The 18,468-nt window shown below is 40.8% G+C and overlaps 1 protein-coding gene across 4 annotated transcripts in view; it reads left to right on the top strand.

The window, feature by feature from the left end:
* The window catches only part of POLQ (DNA polymerase theta), a 49,061-nt gene extending 31,121 nt beyond the window's left edge, over positions 1–17,940 (top strand). Inside the window, exons 19-31 of one of the 4 annotated variants that reach the window (XM_017731879.1) lie at positions 1–162; positions 1,233–1,426; positions 3,138–3,275; positions 4,573–4,747; positions 5,228–5,363; positions 7,833–7,951; positions 8,544–8,728; positions 9,083–9,194; positions 10,762–10,886; positions 12,369–12,522; positions 14,503–14,618; positions 15,029–15,107; positions 17,462–17,940. In XM_017731879.1, coding sequence (XP_017587368.1) covers positions 1–162; positions 1,233–1,426; positions 3,138–3,275; positions 4,573–4,747; positions 5,228–5,363; positions 7,833–7,951; positions 8,544–8,728; positions 9,083–9,194; positions 10,762–10,886; positions 12,369–12,522; positions 14,503–14,618; positions 15,029–15,107; positions 17,462–17,526 — 1,760 coding nt within the window. In that variant the 3' untranslated portion in view covers positions 17,527–17,940. The other 3 variants (XM_017731880.1, XM_017731881.1, XM_017731882.1) reach the window with 3 other exon arrangements.
* The last annotated feature ends 528 nt before the right edge of the window (positions 17,941–18,468 follow it).

The raw sequence follows: 18,468 nt of genomic DNA on the forward strand, positions 1-18,468 counted from the left end.
TGCCCCTCCTGGAAGGAGTGGGCACTGGCCAAGGGGTGCAGAGCCTGGGGCTGAGTGCCAGTGGAGATCATTCTGGGAGGTACAGAGCAGCCACAGAGTCTGTGCTTATCTTCAATGTCATGGACCAACTCCATAAGGAATTACAGAAGGAAAATCTGACAGGTAAAGAGACCTCCTTTACTTGGGGGCAAAGATGGAGGGTAAATATAGCTGCACTACCACAGGCTGAATGATCAGTGCAGAAGAGAGGAGGTTTAGAAGTCCTTAATATATTCTGTGTCAAAATGTTCATTTGTTAAAAGAGAGAAATTCCCTTGGAATTATATCTATTCTGAAAAAAAAAAATTAGACTATAATTCTTATATCCCAAATATCCACCAGTTCCAGTGGTTAAGGCTGTAGCAGAGTCTATTCTAAGTCTCCGAATCAAGCATATTTCTACCTCCCAGGTGAGTACCCTGGCCATTCTGAGGGACTTGTGGGTCTGTCTATGGTTTCTCATTAATATTTTCAAAAGTTTTTTGATTTCCTTGTCAGAAGTAATTCCTAAAATCCTCAAGTATTTTCTGAAGGAGATTTCTTGCTCTTTGGCCTGCCCATATAGCATGATTTGTCAGGTATGCATTGTGTCCACGAAACTCTAGTGATTCCATAGTGAATGATCCTGTATGTTTGCACTAATAATTGCTGAGTGTTTGTGCTGTTTTAAAACAAGCCATCAAAAAAAACCCCAAAAAGCATATATCTATTGGTGGTCATTATGATGGTTTCCCCTAAAGTGTATCCAGAGCTTAGGATTATGGTTCAATCCCACTGAAGTATTTGATTGCAAGTTTACCACATCATTTATGATTGTTACAGTTGAACCTTAGAACATTTTTAAAAGATGTGGATGGTGGAATTAAAGTGTATCAAGATAGAAAGCCTTACATTAAACAGTTTATAAAATGTTGATAAACAGAGAGATATGTATTTCTTAGAAAAAAAATTGACAGAAGCTGCTTTCTTAAATACTTTTGTGATAGGAAGTTCTGGAACACTTCTTACTATGAAATATTTCTTATTCCAGAAACAAAAGTATTGAAATGAAATCTACAGTAAAAGATTTCAGTGTGTCAGAACATTTCAGTATTTTCAGAACTCAGGATTCTCCATTTTTTCTCCTAATAAATCTGTTTATCTGCAGTTGATCTGTTTTATAAAAGATTTTCTTGAGTTTGTACTTTTTACAGATGTATTTTCTAAAGTGGAGATGCCCACCCATTATTGCTTGGCTCTGCTGGAGCTGAATGGCATTGGTTTCAGCACAACAGCCTATGAGACCCAGAAACAGGTCATGCAGGCTAAACTGAGCCAGATTGAGACCAAAGCATATCAGCTGGCAGGTCACAGCTTCTCCTTGACGAGCCCTGATGACATTGCAGAGGTACATGAGGGTTGGGGTGGGACAGGGAGAACTTCCCCAGAGGTTACCATCAAGAGGCTTTGGCTAAAATAAATTTTAAAAAGTCTACTTGGGAAGAACGCGTGAAGAAAAGACAAAATGCAAACCCAACTCTGCTGAGACTTCATTTATCCTTACACTCATTATGAGCTTGATGCCTGCAAGGGTCTGTGCCTCTCCTACTTGTGACTGATCATTCTGGTTTCTGCCAAATTTAGCAGAGATAAAGAAGCTGGAAGTGGAAATATGTATGTTGGAAATAGAAGCCAAGTGAAAATATGCATGTGGTTTGTATAGGATCTTGGCCTCTCATGGTGCATGAGATGATCTGCCAATGTAATGGCTTTTGGAGTAATTTGGATGAGTGGTACAGGAATGGAGAAGTTTTTTTGCAATGCCAGTGTCCTGCACATGAGATGTGATTTGGTGTCATGTAGTCTTGAGTCTAAGAAGAGTTGTACTGAAAAAGTTGCATTGTTACCCTTGTCCCTGTACAGGCATGAAAGAGAAGGAAAGACAGCTTTAAAAGTTTTGACTCAACTACTGTCTGCTTTTAAGAACCTTTTAAGAACTGATATTTTTTTAAAAAACCAAATTTCTATGTAAAATATCAATGCTTTAATTCCTGAAGAATTTCACTTACATTTTTTAATGTACATTACATGAGATAATTGAAATAGATTATAATTGCTGTGCATGCTTTTCACCCCCTCTTTTTTTTTTTCTCCATGTACTATTTTCTTGCTGAGGGGCTGTCCTTTATATGGAAGTAGTCAAAATTTGCAAGGTATCAGTCAAAGAAGTTCCACAGAAATATTCCTTCATTGTTGCAAATGTACAAGTCTTGCTCAGTAGCAGCAGCCTAAGTTAGAACTCGTGAAATAATGCTCAATTTCAGTTTCACTCTGCTTCGTGGAACAGGGGAAGTAAAGTTTTTTCTGAAATGCTGTTTCCTGAACTATAGAAGCTTATTTCTCACGTGGAAATGTATTACAAGTCATGTAAAGTATCTTGTATAGGTTAGTGGAACGTTACCCTTCTAGTTTTCTGTCAGTAAAACTTCTGTGCTACATAAATGTGCAAAAGAAAAGCTTTCTGTTCCCTTCTGCTAGCTGTGAAATGAAAGACAATAGCTGCTAAGTAGTGTGTAATGCTACACTGAAAGAGAGAGTGAAAAATTAAGAGCTGTATTCTGTCACCAAATGAGCATATACTTAATTTCCCAGTTTTTTCACAATTTGTTAGAAAAACTAATACTCCAGCTATTCTCTAAAAGGTATTTGTGACCACCTCTTTCTTTGCCATTCATATTGGTCTGAAGCCTGCTCCCTGCTAACACTTCTTTTTTTTCACCAATGTTCTTCCCACTTTCAGTCATCTGAACATTACATTTTATTACAGTTGACTGTCAGTAATAACCTCACTTATTGGATGGAGTTAATTACCTTTTCTAAAAACATACCTCTGAACTCAAACTTAGAGTGTTCAGAAAATGAGATTTTAAATTGCATTTCGTAGTTAATTAAAATGAGGAGGAATGACTTTGATAGCAGGGATCTTTAATCAGCTTTTTAATTACCTGAAGCATTTGTACTATCCTTTGGTTGGAACAAGCTGTTTAAGTGCTCAGTTGCTTTTGTTTTCTCCTGGGAGTAGTGGGCAGAAACTGATTTGAAATGCTGACCTCTTTCAGGTGTTGTTCCTGGAGCTGAAGTTGCCACAAAATGGAGAAGTGAAACTCCAAGGGAACAAGAAAACCCTGGGTTACACCAGAAGAGCAACTGCTAAAGGAAACAGGGTCAGGCTAAGCAAGCAGTTCAGTACAACCAAGGTACAGTAAAGTTTGTTTCTAGTCTGAAAGTAAATTTTAATTGCCTTTTGCTCCTCCAGTTATCACTGGAAATTCAAACTGGATTCTACCTTCTCTGTTAGCAGAGTAACTCCTGCTCTCCTAAAGCTTGAGTGCAGTGAGTACATGACTATAAATTGCAGGCTTCAATAAGAGTAAATCAGGCAGAATCTGATTTCCCAAATCATGTGTAAGACCAAAATAGCACAATAATTTTGTAAAGCCAATAGCAGAAGAATTTTTCCACATCAGCTTGAAAGAGACTTAAATACCATGTTGAATAAATACAATATTTTCTCTTCCTGCTACTATCAAATCTGTATTTTTTGCTTCAGAGAATTTGTCTTCAGAATGGCTAATCTGATGGTTTATCAAATTTAGTGTATCAGGAGCTTGTATAATGTGAAGGCTATTGACATCCTTGCCAGTTGATAAATATTGTGGACTTGCATTAATACCAACTGCTGCAGGCTAATGGGTGCTCTTGCCAGACAAGTGAAATTAGCAGATATATATGTTCCTGTTTTCAGGACTCATTAATCTGTATTGTTTTCTTAGTTTCCCCTTGTTCAGTGTAGTCTGTGCTCAGAAGACAAGTATTGATTTCTGGAACTTAAGTGGCAGTGAAGACGTTGAGTGCAGTGGTGGTGGCAGAGCAGGGAGCAAGAAGCAAAGGGAGGATTTCCTCCTTTTGTGATGTGGAGGGATGAAGCTGCAGCTGCCTGCTGCACACAAAAAAATGTTATTTTGAGAAATGTTTGCATGCCACTGTCTTTTGAAATTCTTGTTAGTCCGTTTATATTTCTGATTAAACATGAAAGGATTTGATTGCTAGTGATCAGCTTTGTCTTTCAAGGAGCATAGTCAAGGGCTTCACTTTGTGTTCCTAGTGTACAGATAGGAGAGAGCAGGGAGAAAAATATGCAAGAAGATGGAGGAGAAGCATTAACGCTGGACAAGAAGAGACAACGTAGGGGACCTGTGGCAAGTGATGCTTTATTTCATCATTTCAGGTGGTTTATTGGTTGGTGCTGATTAAGAGTGATGTCCAAAGACAAGTGGTTGTCTTCTCATGGGTAATAATGGAGCTGTGTCAGGTGGTGCTTTGATTACCCAGGTGTAGGTGGTGTAAGTGGAGAGGATAGGGATTTAATTTTAAGGCAGTGACACTGGAAACTCACTGTGGGTGAAGGAGTCACTTTTTCCTGCAGAACTGCAAAAACTTTATAAATAAAGCTTTAAAGGCCATTGATTAGTTGTGCCCTTTTCTTCCCACAAGGATGTTTTGGAGAAATTAAAGACGCTTCACCCATTGCCAGGGCTGATATTGGAATGGAGGAGGATCAACAACGCCATTACTAAAGTGGTGTTTCCACTACAGAGGGAGAAGCGATTGAATTCTGCACTGGGAATGGAAAGGATATATCCAATTTCACAGACTCACACAGCTACAGGTGAACAAATGTGTGCAAAGGCCTCACTTCTTACTGGCTTTTTGTCTTCTCATATGTGTGTGCAGCTTTTCTAAGGGGAAAAGATAGGAAATCAAGCCTGTGCACTACTTCAACCAAACAAAAATACTGGTGTATCTATTTGACATATATCTGCCTTAGAAAACAAGATGTATTTGAAATAGCTTTTGTGTTCACTGAGCATTATTATTAATTTCTTGCACATTTCTTGCACACATGTAAATCTCTGACTCCAGAACAGGTGCTGGATTTGGGAGTTTCTTATTAGTGATACAAAAATGGGGAACCATCACAAGCCGATTAAACACGATTTCTTTTCCTTTTTAAAAATTTGATCAGTGGTCGTGTCCTCTCTCACTCTCCTGCCCATTGCATTTTGGAGATGCAGAGTGTGTGCAGCTGTGCTGACTTAAAGAGACTCCTTTTGGACCCTTCCTTAGTTCTCCCTTGTCTTCCTTTCAGGTCGAGTAACCTTCATAGAGCCAAATATCCAGAATGTGCCAAGAGATTTTGAGATTGAAATGCCGACTGTGGTTGAAGAAAGCCCACCCTCCCAAGCCCATGGAAATGCTAATTCTCGTGCTGCTTTGGGGGGCAGGTAGGAGGATCTTGGCAAAGCTTCTGTCTAATCTTAATGTGGTCAGGTTGTCCAATTTCTCTTTTCTGACTTCACCTGTGGCTGCTGTCATGTCAGTGTGACTTGTTATTCAGTGTTTCTCTTACAGGGGAATAAAGACCTAAAAATCAGTGATACATGAAAGACGTAATAATGCTAACAGCCTGTGGTTTCATGTAGCTATCTGCTTTCTTTTTGAAGTCCTTTATGAAACCCTTCAGTGAGATGAGCCTTATGCTCCCAGCTGTTGGGTGGAAGTAACTAAATGAGTGTGAAAAAAGCTCAACTGAAGTTAGAATCTGGTTTGACTTGCTAAGAGCTACTCTGAAAGAGGATAGGATATTGTGGCAAAAGCAGAAAAAAGTTAATTTTTTTTATGCTGTGCAGCTCGGTTTGTAAAGGGAACAGGGGTGAATGTATTTTTCATTCTTCGTTAATAATTTTATTTGTGATAATGACCTGCAGAAACTACCAGGTAGCAGAGGAAGATTTCTCAATTTGGTTTCTGTTAACCACATGCCCTGTTTTCTATGGTTCTGCAGTTCTACTTGGACAGCATTCCATGCCAATGCCTAAACAGTTGCATGGCAGTCTAGTGAAATACCAAGGTGAATCTTTTAGCAACTACCTTGTGAGCTTTGAGGCTTCATACTTGGTGGTACTTTTCTGCCCTTTCAGTTTCTCTTTCCTTTCAGGTTCTTGTCCCATTTATTTCACCTGAGTGCCTTTTCTAAGCTTTTTTCCCCACAGCAAGATGTGAGAAATTTGAGAAGGTTTTTGGTTCTTCTGTCTGGCACCTCCTACCACCATGTGTTTAACACCCTTGTGCCTTGGGAAAGAAATGGAAAGAGAACTCAGGAGTGGAAGGATCTTGTCCATCTCTCCTCAGAAGAACCAGGCATAGCCATGGAGGCAGGAATGTCATTCTGACTTAAAGCTGTGGCAATGCTCAGGCTTGCAGCAGCTTGTCGGAATGGCTGGGGAGTGTGCTGGTTTCTTGAGAGTCTTCCTTGTAGAGAAGAGCCCATCAAAGGAATGGAGTGTCTGCCAGACTTGGAGAGGTCTGTTTCTCAGGCTGACTTTTCCTACATTTTCACACATTCCTTAGTTAAGCAGCCACTGTGTTATGAAGATGGGCAATCCTAAAGGCACAGAAATGACTGCTGGCACAAAAGAAACTGCCATCCAACCAAGTCTGATAGGCCTTCCAGGCTTTGGTCCAGACTGTCTATTATCTTACTAACTAATATTGCTACTCTTTCCTCCTGTTGTAAGAAGCTTCTGACCAAAGGAGTGTAGCTAAATTAGGTCATAGTATAAAGCCCTTACACATTTAACTAAACTGAGAACCTATGGGGAACAGTGTGATTTTCTGCAGTACCCAGACATGTAATTGTCCCTCACCTTTATTTCTTTTGAAAATTTATTTCTGTGATTTTTGTGCTTTTATATCATTGCTCCCTACCATTCCTGAAATGACAATATTTAAGAAGAAAAGGAAGTGCACAAGGGAGAGCATGATGTCTTTTCTGTGCTCTGCTGAAACTAGTCTTGATCTCAGAGATACCTTTTCATTTTGATAAAGAACTTGCTCAGATCCCTGATCCAAACATCAAGGGCTTATAAAATCCTTTTGCCTTCCAGTGAAGAGCCCATTGGACTGTCTGGTAGACTGGTGCTGATGGGAGTATGTGATGTGAATGGTGTCAGAGCTGTGCACTGTTCAGTGGATATGCTCATGGATACAATTCCATCTGCAGCTACAAATAACTTGGTGGGACAGGAGACCTAAGCAAGCCCTGAGAGGATGCAGAGCACCTGGGTGACACTGTAAATTTTTGGCCTCCCAGAAAAGAAAATCAAGTAGCTTTGGGGAGATTTTCCCCACAGTCTTTCAGGAGGAAATGTGCAGTGTGGTATGAGCACATCTTCTGCAACTTCTGCTCTGTTTTCACAGGCTTACTTGGGAATGTGTGTGCATGTGCAGTAATGAGGGTGATGTTGGGGTGGGGGATCTTTCTGCCTCTGCTAGGTATGGCCTGGTGTGTACATTCTGCAGGGGAGAATGATGTTGAGAGACTTGACACTCAAGGTGGAGTGTTGAATTTTTAGGATTCCTGTGACTCTGTTGTCTTTCTTGAATGCGCTCATCACAGATCTGGGGCCATTCATCTTACCTGTTTTAGAGTGGAATGATCCAATTTCTGAACTGAATCCTGAATGTACTAGGAGATTTATCCCTAAGTCTTTTCAGAATCAGTAAATCTCTTTCAGGTATTGATGTGGTCTCTGTCCAGTTCCCCCATGGTAAAATTTGGGTATGGATTGTCCAGAAAAATGGAATAGAGGCCACTGTCTCACTTGTTTCATTGATTCTTTGTGGTAAAACTGATTATGCATCTCTTAGTATTATAGAAATTGGTGAAGGGCAGTCATTCTTTTTCTCCACAGATGCACAAAGCATTCCAGTATTTTGCCTAATGGGCTAAAGGTTCAAGCTGCAAACAGATCCGAAGAAAGAGGAATACCATTTTCTGTTAGCATGAGGCATGCTTTTGTTCCCTTCCCAGGTAATGCCCAGGTCCTGTTCTGGAATTGTTAAGTATATGGTTAGCAAAAAATCCTAAATGTAATGAAGGTTTAAGAATTGGTAACAGTATATATGTGTCTGAGCAGCCTACTTGGAAAACTAGTGCAGTAGTTAGCATGCCTTCAAAATTATTCACAAGACTTTAAAAGAGAGAGTTTCAGTTGGGGAAAGTATTCAAATGATATCATTCACATGTTCACAATTTTATTTCCTCTTTAAGAATACCTGTTTTGTAAAGAGGTAGTAGCTAAGGCAGCTCTTAATACACAAATTGCACTCTACCTAGTGTTCTTTCTATCCAAGTGTCAGTTCTGACATTGCCTGCTCTGTCTCAGACGCCTGGACAGATACTTGTTTCTTTGGTTTTGATGGATTCTAGCTGTAGTGACTGGATGTAAAGCAGGCAGGCCTGAGCATTGGGGAAACAGGCAAGAATTTGTCTGATAGAAATTGCTGTGAAAAACTGTCAGAGCAGAAGATAAAGGATGGGTTCAGTCCTTCTTGCTGGCAAGTTGGATGGAATATTGGAGTAATTTATGAAATAATGCTTTCTGATAACTTCTTGACTTCAGGTGGCTTAATCTTGGCTGCTGATTACTCTCAGCTGGAACTGAGGATCCTTGCTCATTTGTCTTGTGACTGTCGCCTCATTCAAGCCTTGAATGGTGGTACTGATGTCTTTAAGAGCATCGCAGCAGAATGGAAAATGATGGATCCTGAAGCTGTTGGAGACAGGACCAGGCAACAAGCTAAGCAGGTAATTTCAGGAAAAAAACTCACTAGCAGCTTTCTGGGCAGGAAGGTTCAGTGTTCAACACATTGTGGAGTCACAGTAGTATGTTTTTCTGTGTGAGTTCAGCCATGATTGTTCAGTAGTTGCTTTGTCCGTCCTCCCACTCCCACTACGTTGCAACTGGAGCTGTCGGGATTTTGGGGGATGAGGGTGGAGAAAAGCAGCATGGATGGCTTGGACTCAGAGAGGGTCTCTCTTCTTGAATACTTGCCCTTGTTTCCATACACTTGTCTGCCAGTGAATCACATTTTGTTTTGGTTCTGCTTTCTCTGCATGGCTGACCATACGGCTGCGATTCTTCACCCTGTCCTCTGGCAGATTTGCTATGGAATCATCTATGGAATAGGAGCAAAATCTTTAGGCGAGCAGATGGGGATTGATGAAAATGAAGCTGCCAATTACATTGAGTCCTTCAAATCAAGATACACAGGTTTGGATATGGCTGTTTGGGAGCTGGGTGGTGGTGGTGGTTGTTGTTTTTAATCCCTTCTCTCCATGTCTCTTCAAATCCTAAATTTGTCTCAACCTACTACTCGTATCTCTTGAAAATGCTTTTCATTTTGAAAATGTCCAGTGCATGAACGCAGCAGTTTAATACTCTGTAATGTTTTACTCTCTGGTTGTAGTCACCTTTAGGACTTTGTTCTTTATGTATTACATTAATTTTTTTTTTGTTATTTTGGTTAAATAATAAGCCCTGAGGAGTCATTTTAAAGCTCTTAAGTTTTGGGATGAGACACATGGTTTTTCTTATTAAAACACAGCTTCAAATGATATGCTGTGACAACTTTAGACCATGCTTAATATTTTTAAATATAACCATTTCTTTCTTCTGCTCTTGTCTTCTGCTTTCATGGAGTTCTAAACTGTTTTGCATATTGCCCTTTAATTTTTATCCAGCTGCTCAGAGTAGCTCTCCCATGTTTTGTAAAAAGACATTGTTGTGTTTCTAAGAAGCATGTTAATTTTTAGGAAAGCTGTAGAAAGAACAGAGCTGTAATCAGAAAAAGAATGGAGGGCAAATGGGACAAGAGGCAGCTAGCTCTAATCATAGGACTTGAAAGTGAGCTGGAAAACTATATTCTGGACATTTAGGGTTTGTTGCTTTAGGAGACAGATGCAGAGAAATGGTTTTCTATTAACAGTCTGTTTAGTCTCCATTAATTTCTGAATAGTCTCTCCTTCGTGACCATTAGGAAGGACTTCCTGTGTCCTCTCTCTTGGCACATGTGCATGCATGCAAACTGCGTGTACCTTACACTGTAACTTCACTTCTCATGGATTTTCACTTGGTATGTGTTGCCAGGCTGACTGCTAAATGACATGCCTAATGAATTGACTGATGCCATCAATCTTGATTTTGAATAGCTCCTTTTACATCTTATATTTTGTAAACATGGAAAGAAACTGTCTGAAGTTAACTTTCCCCACTTTCGTACAGTTGTCACCTGAATTTGCAGTGCAGTTCATTCTTCCCTATCTCACCTTTCTTTGACCTAAGTTTCTCTAACACTCTCAGTGAATTTGCTCCTTCCTTGCAAAGTGCAGGTGGGTGATTTTCTTTCATCCTAGAATCTGAAGGGACACAGCCTGAAGTCAGGCAGCCTGAGGCATCAAGGGCTCTGGCTTCTGCTTTCAATTTGTTCCCTCCCTACTACTTGTCTTTCCAGTGCTGGTCCAGGTTCTGACCTCTCCATTATCAATAATACACGTATGACCCTCTGTGCCTGGGCACTGTGCAGAATGGATTTCCCACCTCCTTGTGCACAGCCAGATATCCTGACACTGTGCACTCTCTTCCATCTCAAAAGTCTTAATAGGTTTTGCAGCAGAGCTGAATGAGTGATCGTGTGCCTTTGTCCACTGATGGGGTCCAGGAAATTTGAAGGATTTCCTCTGTGCTGCTTGGCTGCCCCAGACTGCTTTCAGTGACCCCACTGAGAAGTCAGTACAGAACATCAGCTGTATTCCAGAAAACTTTCTCTCTTCTTTCACAGGGGTTCAGAAATTCTTGAGGGAGACAGTGCGGAGCTGCAGAAGGGATGGGTTTGTGCAGACCATCCTGGGGAGACGGCGATACCTGCCAGCTATCAAAGATCCAAATCCCTACAGCAAAGCTCATGTATGTTGAGTGCCATGCCTTTTTTTCTTTAAATATTCTTTTTTAGTTTTATTTTTAAAATACCAGATTTCTTCGCATAGCCATGTCTGCAGTTTTACAAGGTTTGTGAGCCATCTTAGTCATGACCTTCCACTTCTTGCTTAGTTCATTGTTCCCTCAGTCATTCTCTGAATAACAGCTTTTGTCATGTCTTGTTTGACGTAAGTCTTCTGTGACTGGGTGTGCAGCTGTCATCACTGTGCTAACCTCACTTCAGAACTCCCACGTTGGAGCTGGAGTGAGTAATTTATTGAAATCAATGGACATGATTTTAAAAAGCCTCCACACAGTGATACACTTTAACTCTTCAGGCTGAGTTGCTCCCACTCAGCAGTCTTTGTATGTTACATGCTGTCAGCATTTGAGCAAGACAGGGCATTTAAGTCCTGTATTTCTGGATATTTGTTTCTTTTCTTATTTTCCCTGAAAGGAAAATGGCTTTAACTTCTTAGATAAATATTTACTTAGTATACACCTTTGCACTAGCATTAATTTTTTTTTTCCAGGTCATTTTGGACACTTCTGCCACAGCCTCTACTCCAGTAACAGTAAATTGACCCCCTAGGGAGGTCTTTCTGTGGGGAGGAAGCAGTATAGTTCTCAGTAGGAAGCTGGATCAAGTTGTGTGGAATTAAAGACTAGGGTAGAAGAGGGAGGAAGTGGGGGTGTTTGTACTCCATATAGTTCACAAGGAAACAAGGAGGCTTTCAAAAAACTTTTGAAAATATTTTGGACCATTTGATCTGAAAAATACTTCCTCAGGAAGCTTTGTAGATTCATCTTCTGTTCAAATTTGATTTAGTCTTTAAAATCATATTAAAGACCAGTTAATGAATTATCTTCACTTTCATTCATCATCCTCAAAATTCTTTGCACATGTTTCAGCTCTAAACAAATAGAGAAGAAGCTTTGAATACAGTTTTCTTGTCTGAGGAGGGGACTAGTAGAGAAGTTGGTTGTGTTGAAAAATAATGGTGGTCTGGTGTGTTTTTGCACAGCTGTAATGCTCTGGCAGTCAGGATTTAATGTGGCAGACCAGATTGTTAATCCACAAAGTCCAGTTACTTGCCTTTGGTTGTCCATCCCTTTGAAGATAGGCAGAAGTGTCTTGTGGTGCTTGGATTAACTGAGATTTTTCCACTCCCTTTGAAACTCTTACCATGTGTATATGCTTATTCTTGTGGATTGTGACTCTTGCAGGTTATTACCCTTGATATTCGTTACTTTTAAGTTTGTGGAATTTTCTCAGGCGCCTGTAGAAATTTTGTGTCTGAAGCTAGTCTATAATGTGCTTTTCTTTCAGGCAGATAGAACAAACTCTTCATTTGGAAGTTTTACTATGTGCATATTTGGCCATGTATTTATTATTTTTAATTAAGTACATGTGACATGCTGGATTTGGTTTTTTGGGGGTGAGTTTTGAGAACAACTGTCTCTGTTCAGGCAGAGCGACAGGCTGTGAATACAACTGTTCAGGGATCTGCTGCAGATATTGTCAAAACAGCCACTGTGAATATTCAGAGATGCCTGGAAGCTTTCTCCTCTGTGTTCAAGTCCCATGGACATCTGGAGAGCTCCTTCCAGAGAGATAAGACCGGTATGGATGCCTCTTCTTTGCACACTGGAGCATGATTTTCAGTGTTACTAATGTTAAAAAAAAAAAAAAAAAAAAAAAAAAAACAAACCAGTTTCCAACTGCAATGATGTACGAGTACTAATGAATGAAAGTAGAAAGTATGGTCTGGTGAACCATTCACAGAGAAGATTAAGCAGCAGTTTTGGCTTTTACTTCGGAGTTTGTCTTTGAGTCATTCAGAAACTGAGCTAACACTCTGGGCTAGAAAGTATCATGTGATTTTTCTCGTGTCTTTTTTATCTTTCTATGTGCACCCTCAGAAAAGATCAAGATCTGACATTAAAAAAAAGTTAGTGCCTTTGGCCCTAGGGGTGGGAGATGTTTTATTTCCTGGCAGTGGTAAGTCTGTGTTTAAGGGGCAAAAAAGTCATAAGGAAGGAGGAAGAATGCTCAACAAACTAAAGCAAATGTGACCAGAACAGAGAGTCCAATTACCTCAGAGCAGATCTTGCAAAGGTTGGCAGTGAGAGTTCCTGTGTGATGTGGTCTGTGATGCCACCACAGAATTGTTCAGAAGTGGGAAGGAGGAACTGAGCAGACACTCTGGCTTCAGAGGCACTGAAAAATTTGAGTGGGACAACTTCTGGTTCCAAAAATACATTTTTTGGTTAGAATTAACTCTGGAATTTGTTGGCTAGAATTTGATGTACAGAGACTCCGTGAGTATTATACAAAGCACTTATTGGCATAAGTTTTTTTTGGCTGCAGATAGCAAAGCTGTGCTGGGGTGCTCATTCCCAGAGGAATGCCACAAAGACTTTTTTTAGCATAATGTAGATGGTGTTTTGTTCATCAGGCGTATTTTAGAAAGACAGGAGATGGAGAGCTATATTTCTTTGACAGTTCTTGTGCTTCAGTTGAAACATGCAGCTGTCTTAATATGAAGGGTGTTATTTGGAAACTAAATAATTAATTGCCAAACCTCTAAAAATGTATCAGGGAGTTTACTTTGGAGAGACCAGATTCAGAGGTCAGCTATGAGTAGAAGGCACGTGCTTGGCACAGCTTCATGCCCCTCCTAGGAGCAGAAGCCACTGACCTTTGGCCAGTGTAATTGTAGGGAGGTGAGTAGATACATTTGTGGCAGTTTTTCCCTACTCTGATACTGAGTGTTTAAGGAACTGGAAGGAATTCTTTTTCAGCAAGTTAGAAATGCCTGTGCCATCAGAGGAACATCCTGCATTATGTTGCTGCTTCAACATTGCTGCTTCAGTGTGAGGCTTGTGTGAGGAACTGATGATGGCTTGAAACCCTTTCTGTGAACTGAAGTCCTCCTGTCAGCTAACCTGAGAAATAAATAACTTTTGAGTCTGTGTGTGAGGTTGTGTTTGTTTATTTTAAAGTACCAACAGCTTTTACCATTGAAGGGTTTGTTTTATTTTTTGTCAGGGAAGGCTTACCAGGATCTTGGTTTTGTCAGCTGCTTACTTGTTTATTCAATAATTGCTCTTTTTTTCCTTCCTCTGTTTTACTCAGGAGCTACAGTTTCAGAAACTGCATTTTGCAGGAGGCTTACTGCTTTCTTAAACTTACCATTAAAATGTTTCTGGAAGAAAAGCAGAACCGTAATTCATTCCCAGAGAGAGTGTTGTAAACCAGCTTCTGATTAAACTTCGCATGATTTTGTTTAAAATTTATTTTTAAAACAGATGGTTCAGGAGACACAACTATCTCTTGTTTCCATTATGATTCATATCTTTATAATGTAAGGCTGAAATGTGTATATCTAAAACACTTTTCATTAACATTCTTTCCCTCAGTAGCTGTACAAATATTGATAGAACAGCAATGATTTGTGGTTTTGTTTGTAGGCATGGGCTTTTTAATTTTAAAGTTCCTCACGTTCTTTTTCTCAGCATTAGGAATTTGCAAAGGTTTTTGATACAAGCAACACACTTTTTTATGATGGTACCTAACAAACTCTGCCCTTCACCTGTGCAGGAAGGCTGTTGAGGAGGAGAAATGCAGGGATGTTACATCCCATCAGAGGAGGCTTCTTTATTCTCCAGCTGCACGATGAGCTCCTCTATGAAGTTGCAGAGGACGATGTCATCCAGGTACAGCCCTGCAGTTCCTCTGTCAGCTCTATTGTGTCACTGTATTTCAAACAAGCCTTCCTTCTAGGAGCTCACATTCTCTTCCCTGGATCCCCTTTCCCTGCGTGCTGAAAGGTCTGTGAAAACAAAATTCAGCTGGATATAAAAAACATGTTTGCATGCTTGATCCCTTGATTTTCAGACTCAAGCCATCCTCATGGCCAAAGTTCACTTTCAGCATGTGTTTTGTTGCTTATAACAGCAGTTCATGCAACTTCTCTGTGAGGCTTGGTGAGTGAAGTGGCTTAGTATTGGTGACAGGTGTAGGGGGAAGTGTTTCCTTATCTGGAGGTATTTTTGCCTCCCTGTTTATGCTCTGGTGCCTAACTCAGAACACGTATTATTACAGCTGTGGTTTGTACTCTGTGCAGGGAGAGGAGGATTCTATCCTTTTGGTACTGCTTCCTCATTCCCTACCTACTTGCCTTCCTGGTGCTGGTTGGCAGCACGGTAGGTACAAGGAATGTGCTCTGTGGTTTTAAAGTGCCTTTTGTGTGTGTGTGTGTGTGTGTGCATGCTCTTCCTCCCTGAAGGCACTCCTGTGCCTGGGCACAGAGGTGTCTGTGTGACAGCTCTCAGGGGCAGGTGTTTGAGCTGGGTGTTGGCAGCTCAGTGTTTCCCAAGTCCTGAGCACAGGGAGGCTCCCAGGCCGTGCTTCCATATCTTGGGATGCCTTGGGGATACCTTTCTTCCACTTCTGCACAGGCACATTGTTAATGACAAAAGGTGACTCCTGAAGACAAGCAGTAACTCCTAGTCTGAAAGAGCTTTCAGCACTGCTGACTGGCCTGAGTGTGCATGTATATATTAATAAATATGTATTAATAAAAATATGAAGATATACATGAGTATAGCTATTAATATATATATATATATTTAAATAAAAACAAAAGGGTTGATATTTTTGTCTTGAATCTCAGCTCAAGCTTTTTCTCATTTTGCCAGCTTTGTTCAGACATCTGCTGCTTCAATCCAGGCAGGCTGTTTTAGAGACAAAAAGGCTCCTAATATTCTTCTTGTAGAAGACTGAAATCCCCTGAGTATAGGCTTTAACATCTTTAGATACTGACTCCAGTTTATCATGGTGTTCTCAGGAGAACTGGAAAATGGATGGATTTGCTTATTATTTACTGTATTCTATTCTTTTCATGAACTACCTCAACTTCAAGAGCAATTATTACCAGCTTTTCTAACTTCCTTCAGATATATTTCTCCATAGATTTTTCTGGGCAGTTGCTTAAACCAGCAGGTTTTCCTGTCTCCCCTGCAGCACAGCTGCTGTCCCTGGTTCTAGGTGCAGCAGCCCTAATCTGATGTTCTTTGCTGGTGCCATGTGCTGGACTTGTGACCATTCTCAGAGAATCTCCTTCTGTATGGTTCATGTTTCTTTTGATATGCTGGGCCCCAAACTTGATCAAGGCTGGAGTGGTTTGAATAGAGTGGAAAATGGATCTGTGTGTCATGCAAGCAACATTTTCTGTGTTCCAGAATTTCATTTCCTTGTTTTCTCACAGCAGTGTGCCTTGCTTAAGACCTGCTCAGTTTTTAATCTCTGATAACCCCATTTTTTTCCTGCTCAGGCAGTTATTCTTCATCCTATTTTGGAACAGTAGATTATTTCTGTCCTAATTCTCTACCCTGCTTCTTTCTGCTCTATACTCATCTGTGCTGAATTACATCCTATTTCAAAGCATTTTCTAGGTTATCACAATCATTTTGAAATGCAGAATGTAGGGGCACAGGGGTTTGGAAGACAAATCTTCCCCTAGTTCTTAATACTGTTGTAAACGCTTGTGCTCTGAGCTCCTCGAATCCCCTCCTCCATTACCCAGCAAAAACTATGGAGGAATTTCTATGGTGGGTACCTGTGAGGAAATTATGAAAACACATGGAAGGGTCAGAAAGCTTGAATAGTTCCCTCTGCTGACAGAGTGGCTTCTAGCTGAGCTGAGGAATCACTGTAATTTAAAAGTGTCTTTTCACTCTGCTGTGGAAAGGTTCATGGGATGGTGTGGATTGGAAGATTCATTCAAATAAGCAATCCAGGACAGGCTGGATTCTGCACGGGTCTTGGGGGAGGAAAGGGAGTACCTCTATCCAGGGGAGGTTTTTACAGTCAGGGAAAAAAAATCCAGTCTCTTGTAATCCAAATAGTTGCAGAAAGAAATAATTTCTGTCTTCTAACTGTGTATTGAAGTGAGTGTTTTCTCAGGAATACTTTTGGAGGGCAGAGAACAGTTACCTCATATGTTTACTAGAGGGCAGGAGTTGCCTTAACTAAACACTGAGGGGAAACCTGGACAGTATTTGTAGCACCCACATGGAATGTGACCTGCTTTCCCAGAGGTTTATAGTTTGTGTTTCACAAAGTGCTTTTCATGCTGGCACAGCACGGAGGAGCCACTGTTCTTTGCTTCTGGCAAAGTTGTTTTGTGTCTTACTTTCAGTACATTGAAGTTTTCAGAACAGATTCCATGAAACACATAAGAGTTATGCAGCTGAGTGAAAGATGAGACTCTGCAGGACTCTCAAGTGTTTAATAGAAAGTTAATCTTGGCCTCTTTTCTAAGTAGTCTTAAACACTGCAGAACCAGTCACAGCTCTGTGCTGCATAAAATCTCTCTGGCTTTATACAGGTTCTCCATTCATAAACACCAATTAGGATTTGGTTGCATTCCCATTGGTGGTAAGTCAGTCCACATAAATGCAGGAGAGGATTCCAGGTGTCTGCCTGCCCCAGCTATTGACAGAAACCCAGAGCATTGAAACTGTGTGTGTGTCTGATGCCTGACATTTTCTCTTAGGTTGCTCAGATCGTGAAGCACGAGATGGAAAACGCCATCAAACTCTTGGTGAAACTGAATGTTAAAGTGAAAATTGGCCCCAGCTGGGGAGACCTGCAGGACCTGGAGCTGTGACAATGCTGTGTGGCTGTCCCATGCGTGAGGAGGCAGAAGCACCATGGACCGGGCAGGGCGAGGGCCTGTGATCACCTGCTGGCAGTGTGATCCTCCTGTGCTGTGTTCCTACTGGCAGGGTAACAAGCTGCCTTCTGAAACACGTGGTGGAACATGGTATGAATTCACCAAGCCAAACCCTTCAGAGCTCAGTCAGAGCACTGAAGCGTGTTTACAAAACTGTGAAATGATTAATTGTTAAAAGAAGGGTATTTAAATGAATTCTGTTAAAGTGTGCTTGATCTTGTACAAACCTCCGAAGCCTAATGAATTTATTACGTATGAAATGAGCTGGATTACTTTATTAAAACAAGGCACAAAGATAATTTGGCAGTTCTTGTGTGTAATTGTCTAGGGCAAAAAAAGTCATTGTGGTTGCACTTGATGTAGAATTTTGCAGGCCTCTGCCAGGATTATCTTGTACTATCAGGATTCTGCTGATGACACTCAGGTGCTGAAGTGGCTTTGCAGCTGGTGGGATTTCTCACTGAGCAGCTGTGCAGGGTTCACAGCAAGTGGAATTTGTGCTTGGTTGGCCTCTGACTTTTAAGAAAGCATTTCGGTGACTGACTGCTGTAATCCATCCTGCTGCTGCCTTGCAAACTGGCCTCAAGAGGGATATTGTTTGGAGTCTCTTGAGTTAATACAAAATCACCAGTAGAAACATTTTAAAGAAAGAAGCTCAATGAATTGGTTAAAAACTTAATGGCAATGCATATTTTTGTGAAGAAGAAAACCAGCTCAGTCTGGCCAGCTGACATGGCAGCCTTGCTGGAGTTTGAGGTCTGCTGTGTTTGAGACGAGTCATTACGCTATGGTGGGTGACCTGTGGCTCTTCATTCAGAGACCATTCT

Source organism: Corvus brachyrhynchos, unplaced genomic scaffold, assembly GCF_000691975.1.
Source record: "Corvus brachyrhynchos isolate BGI_N302 unplaced genomic scaffold, ASM69197v1 scaffold3, whole genome shotgun sequence".
NCBI classification, from domain to species: domain Eukaryota; kingdom Metazoa; phylum Chordata; class Aves; order Passeriformes; family Corvidae; genus Corvus; species Corvus brachyrhynchos.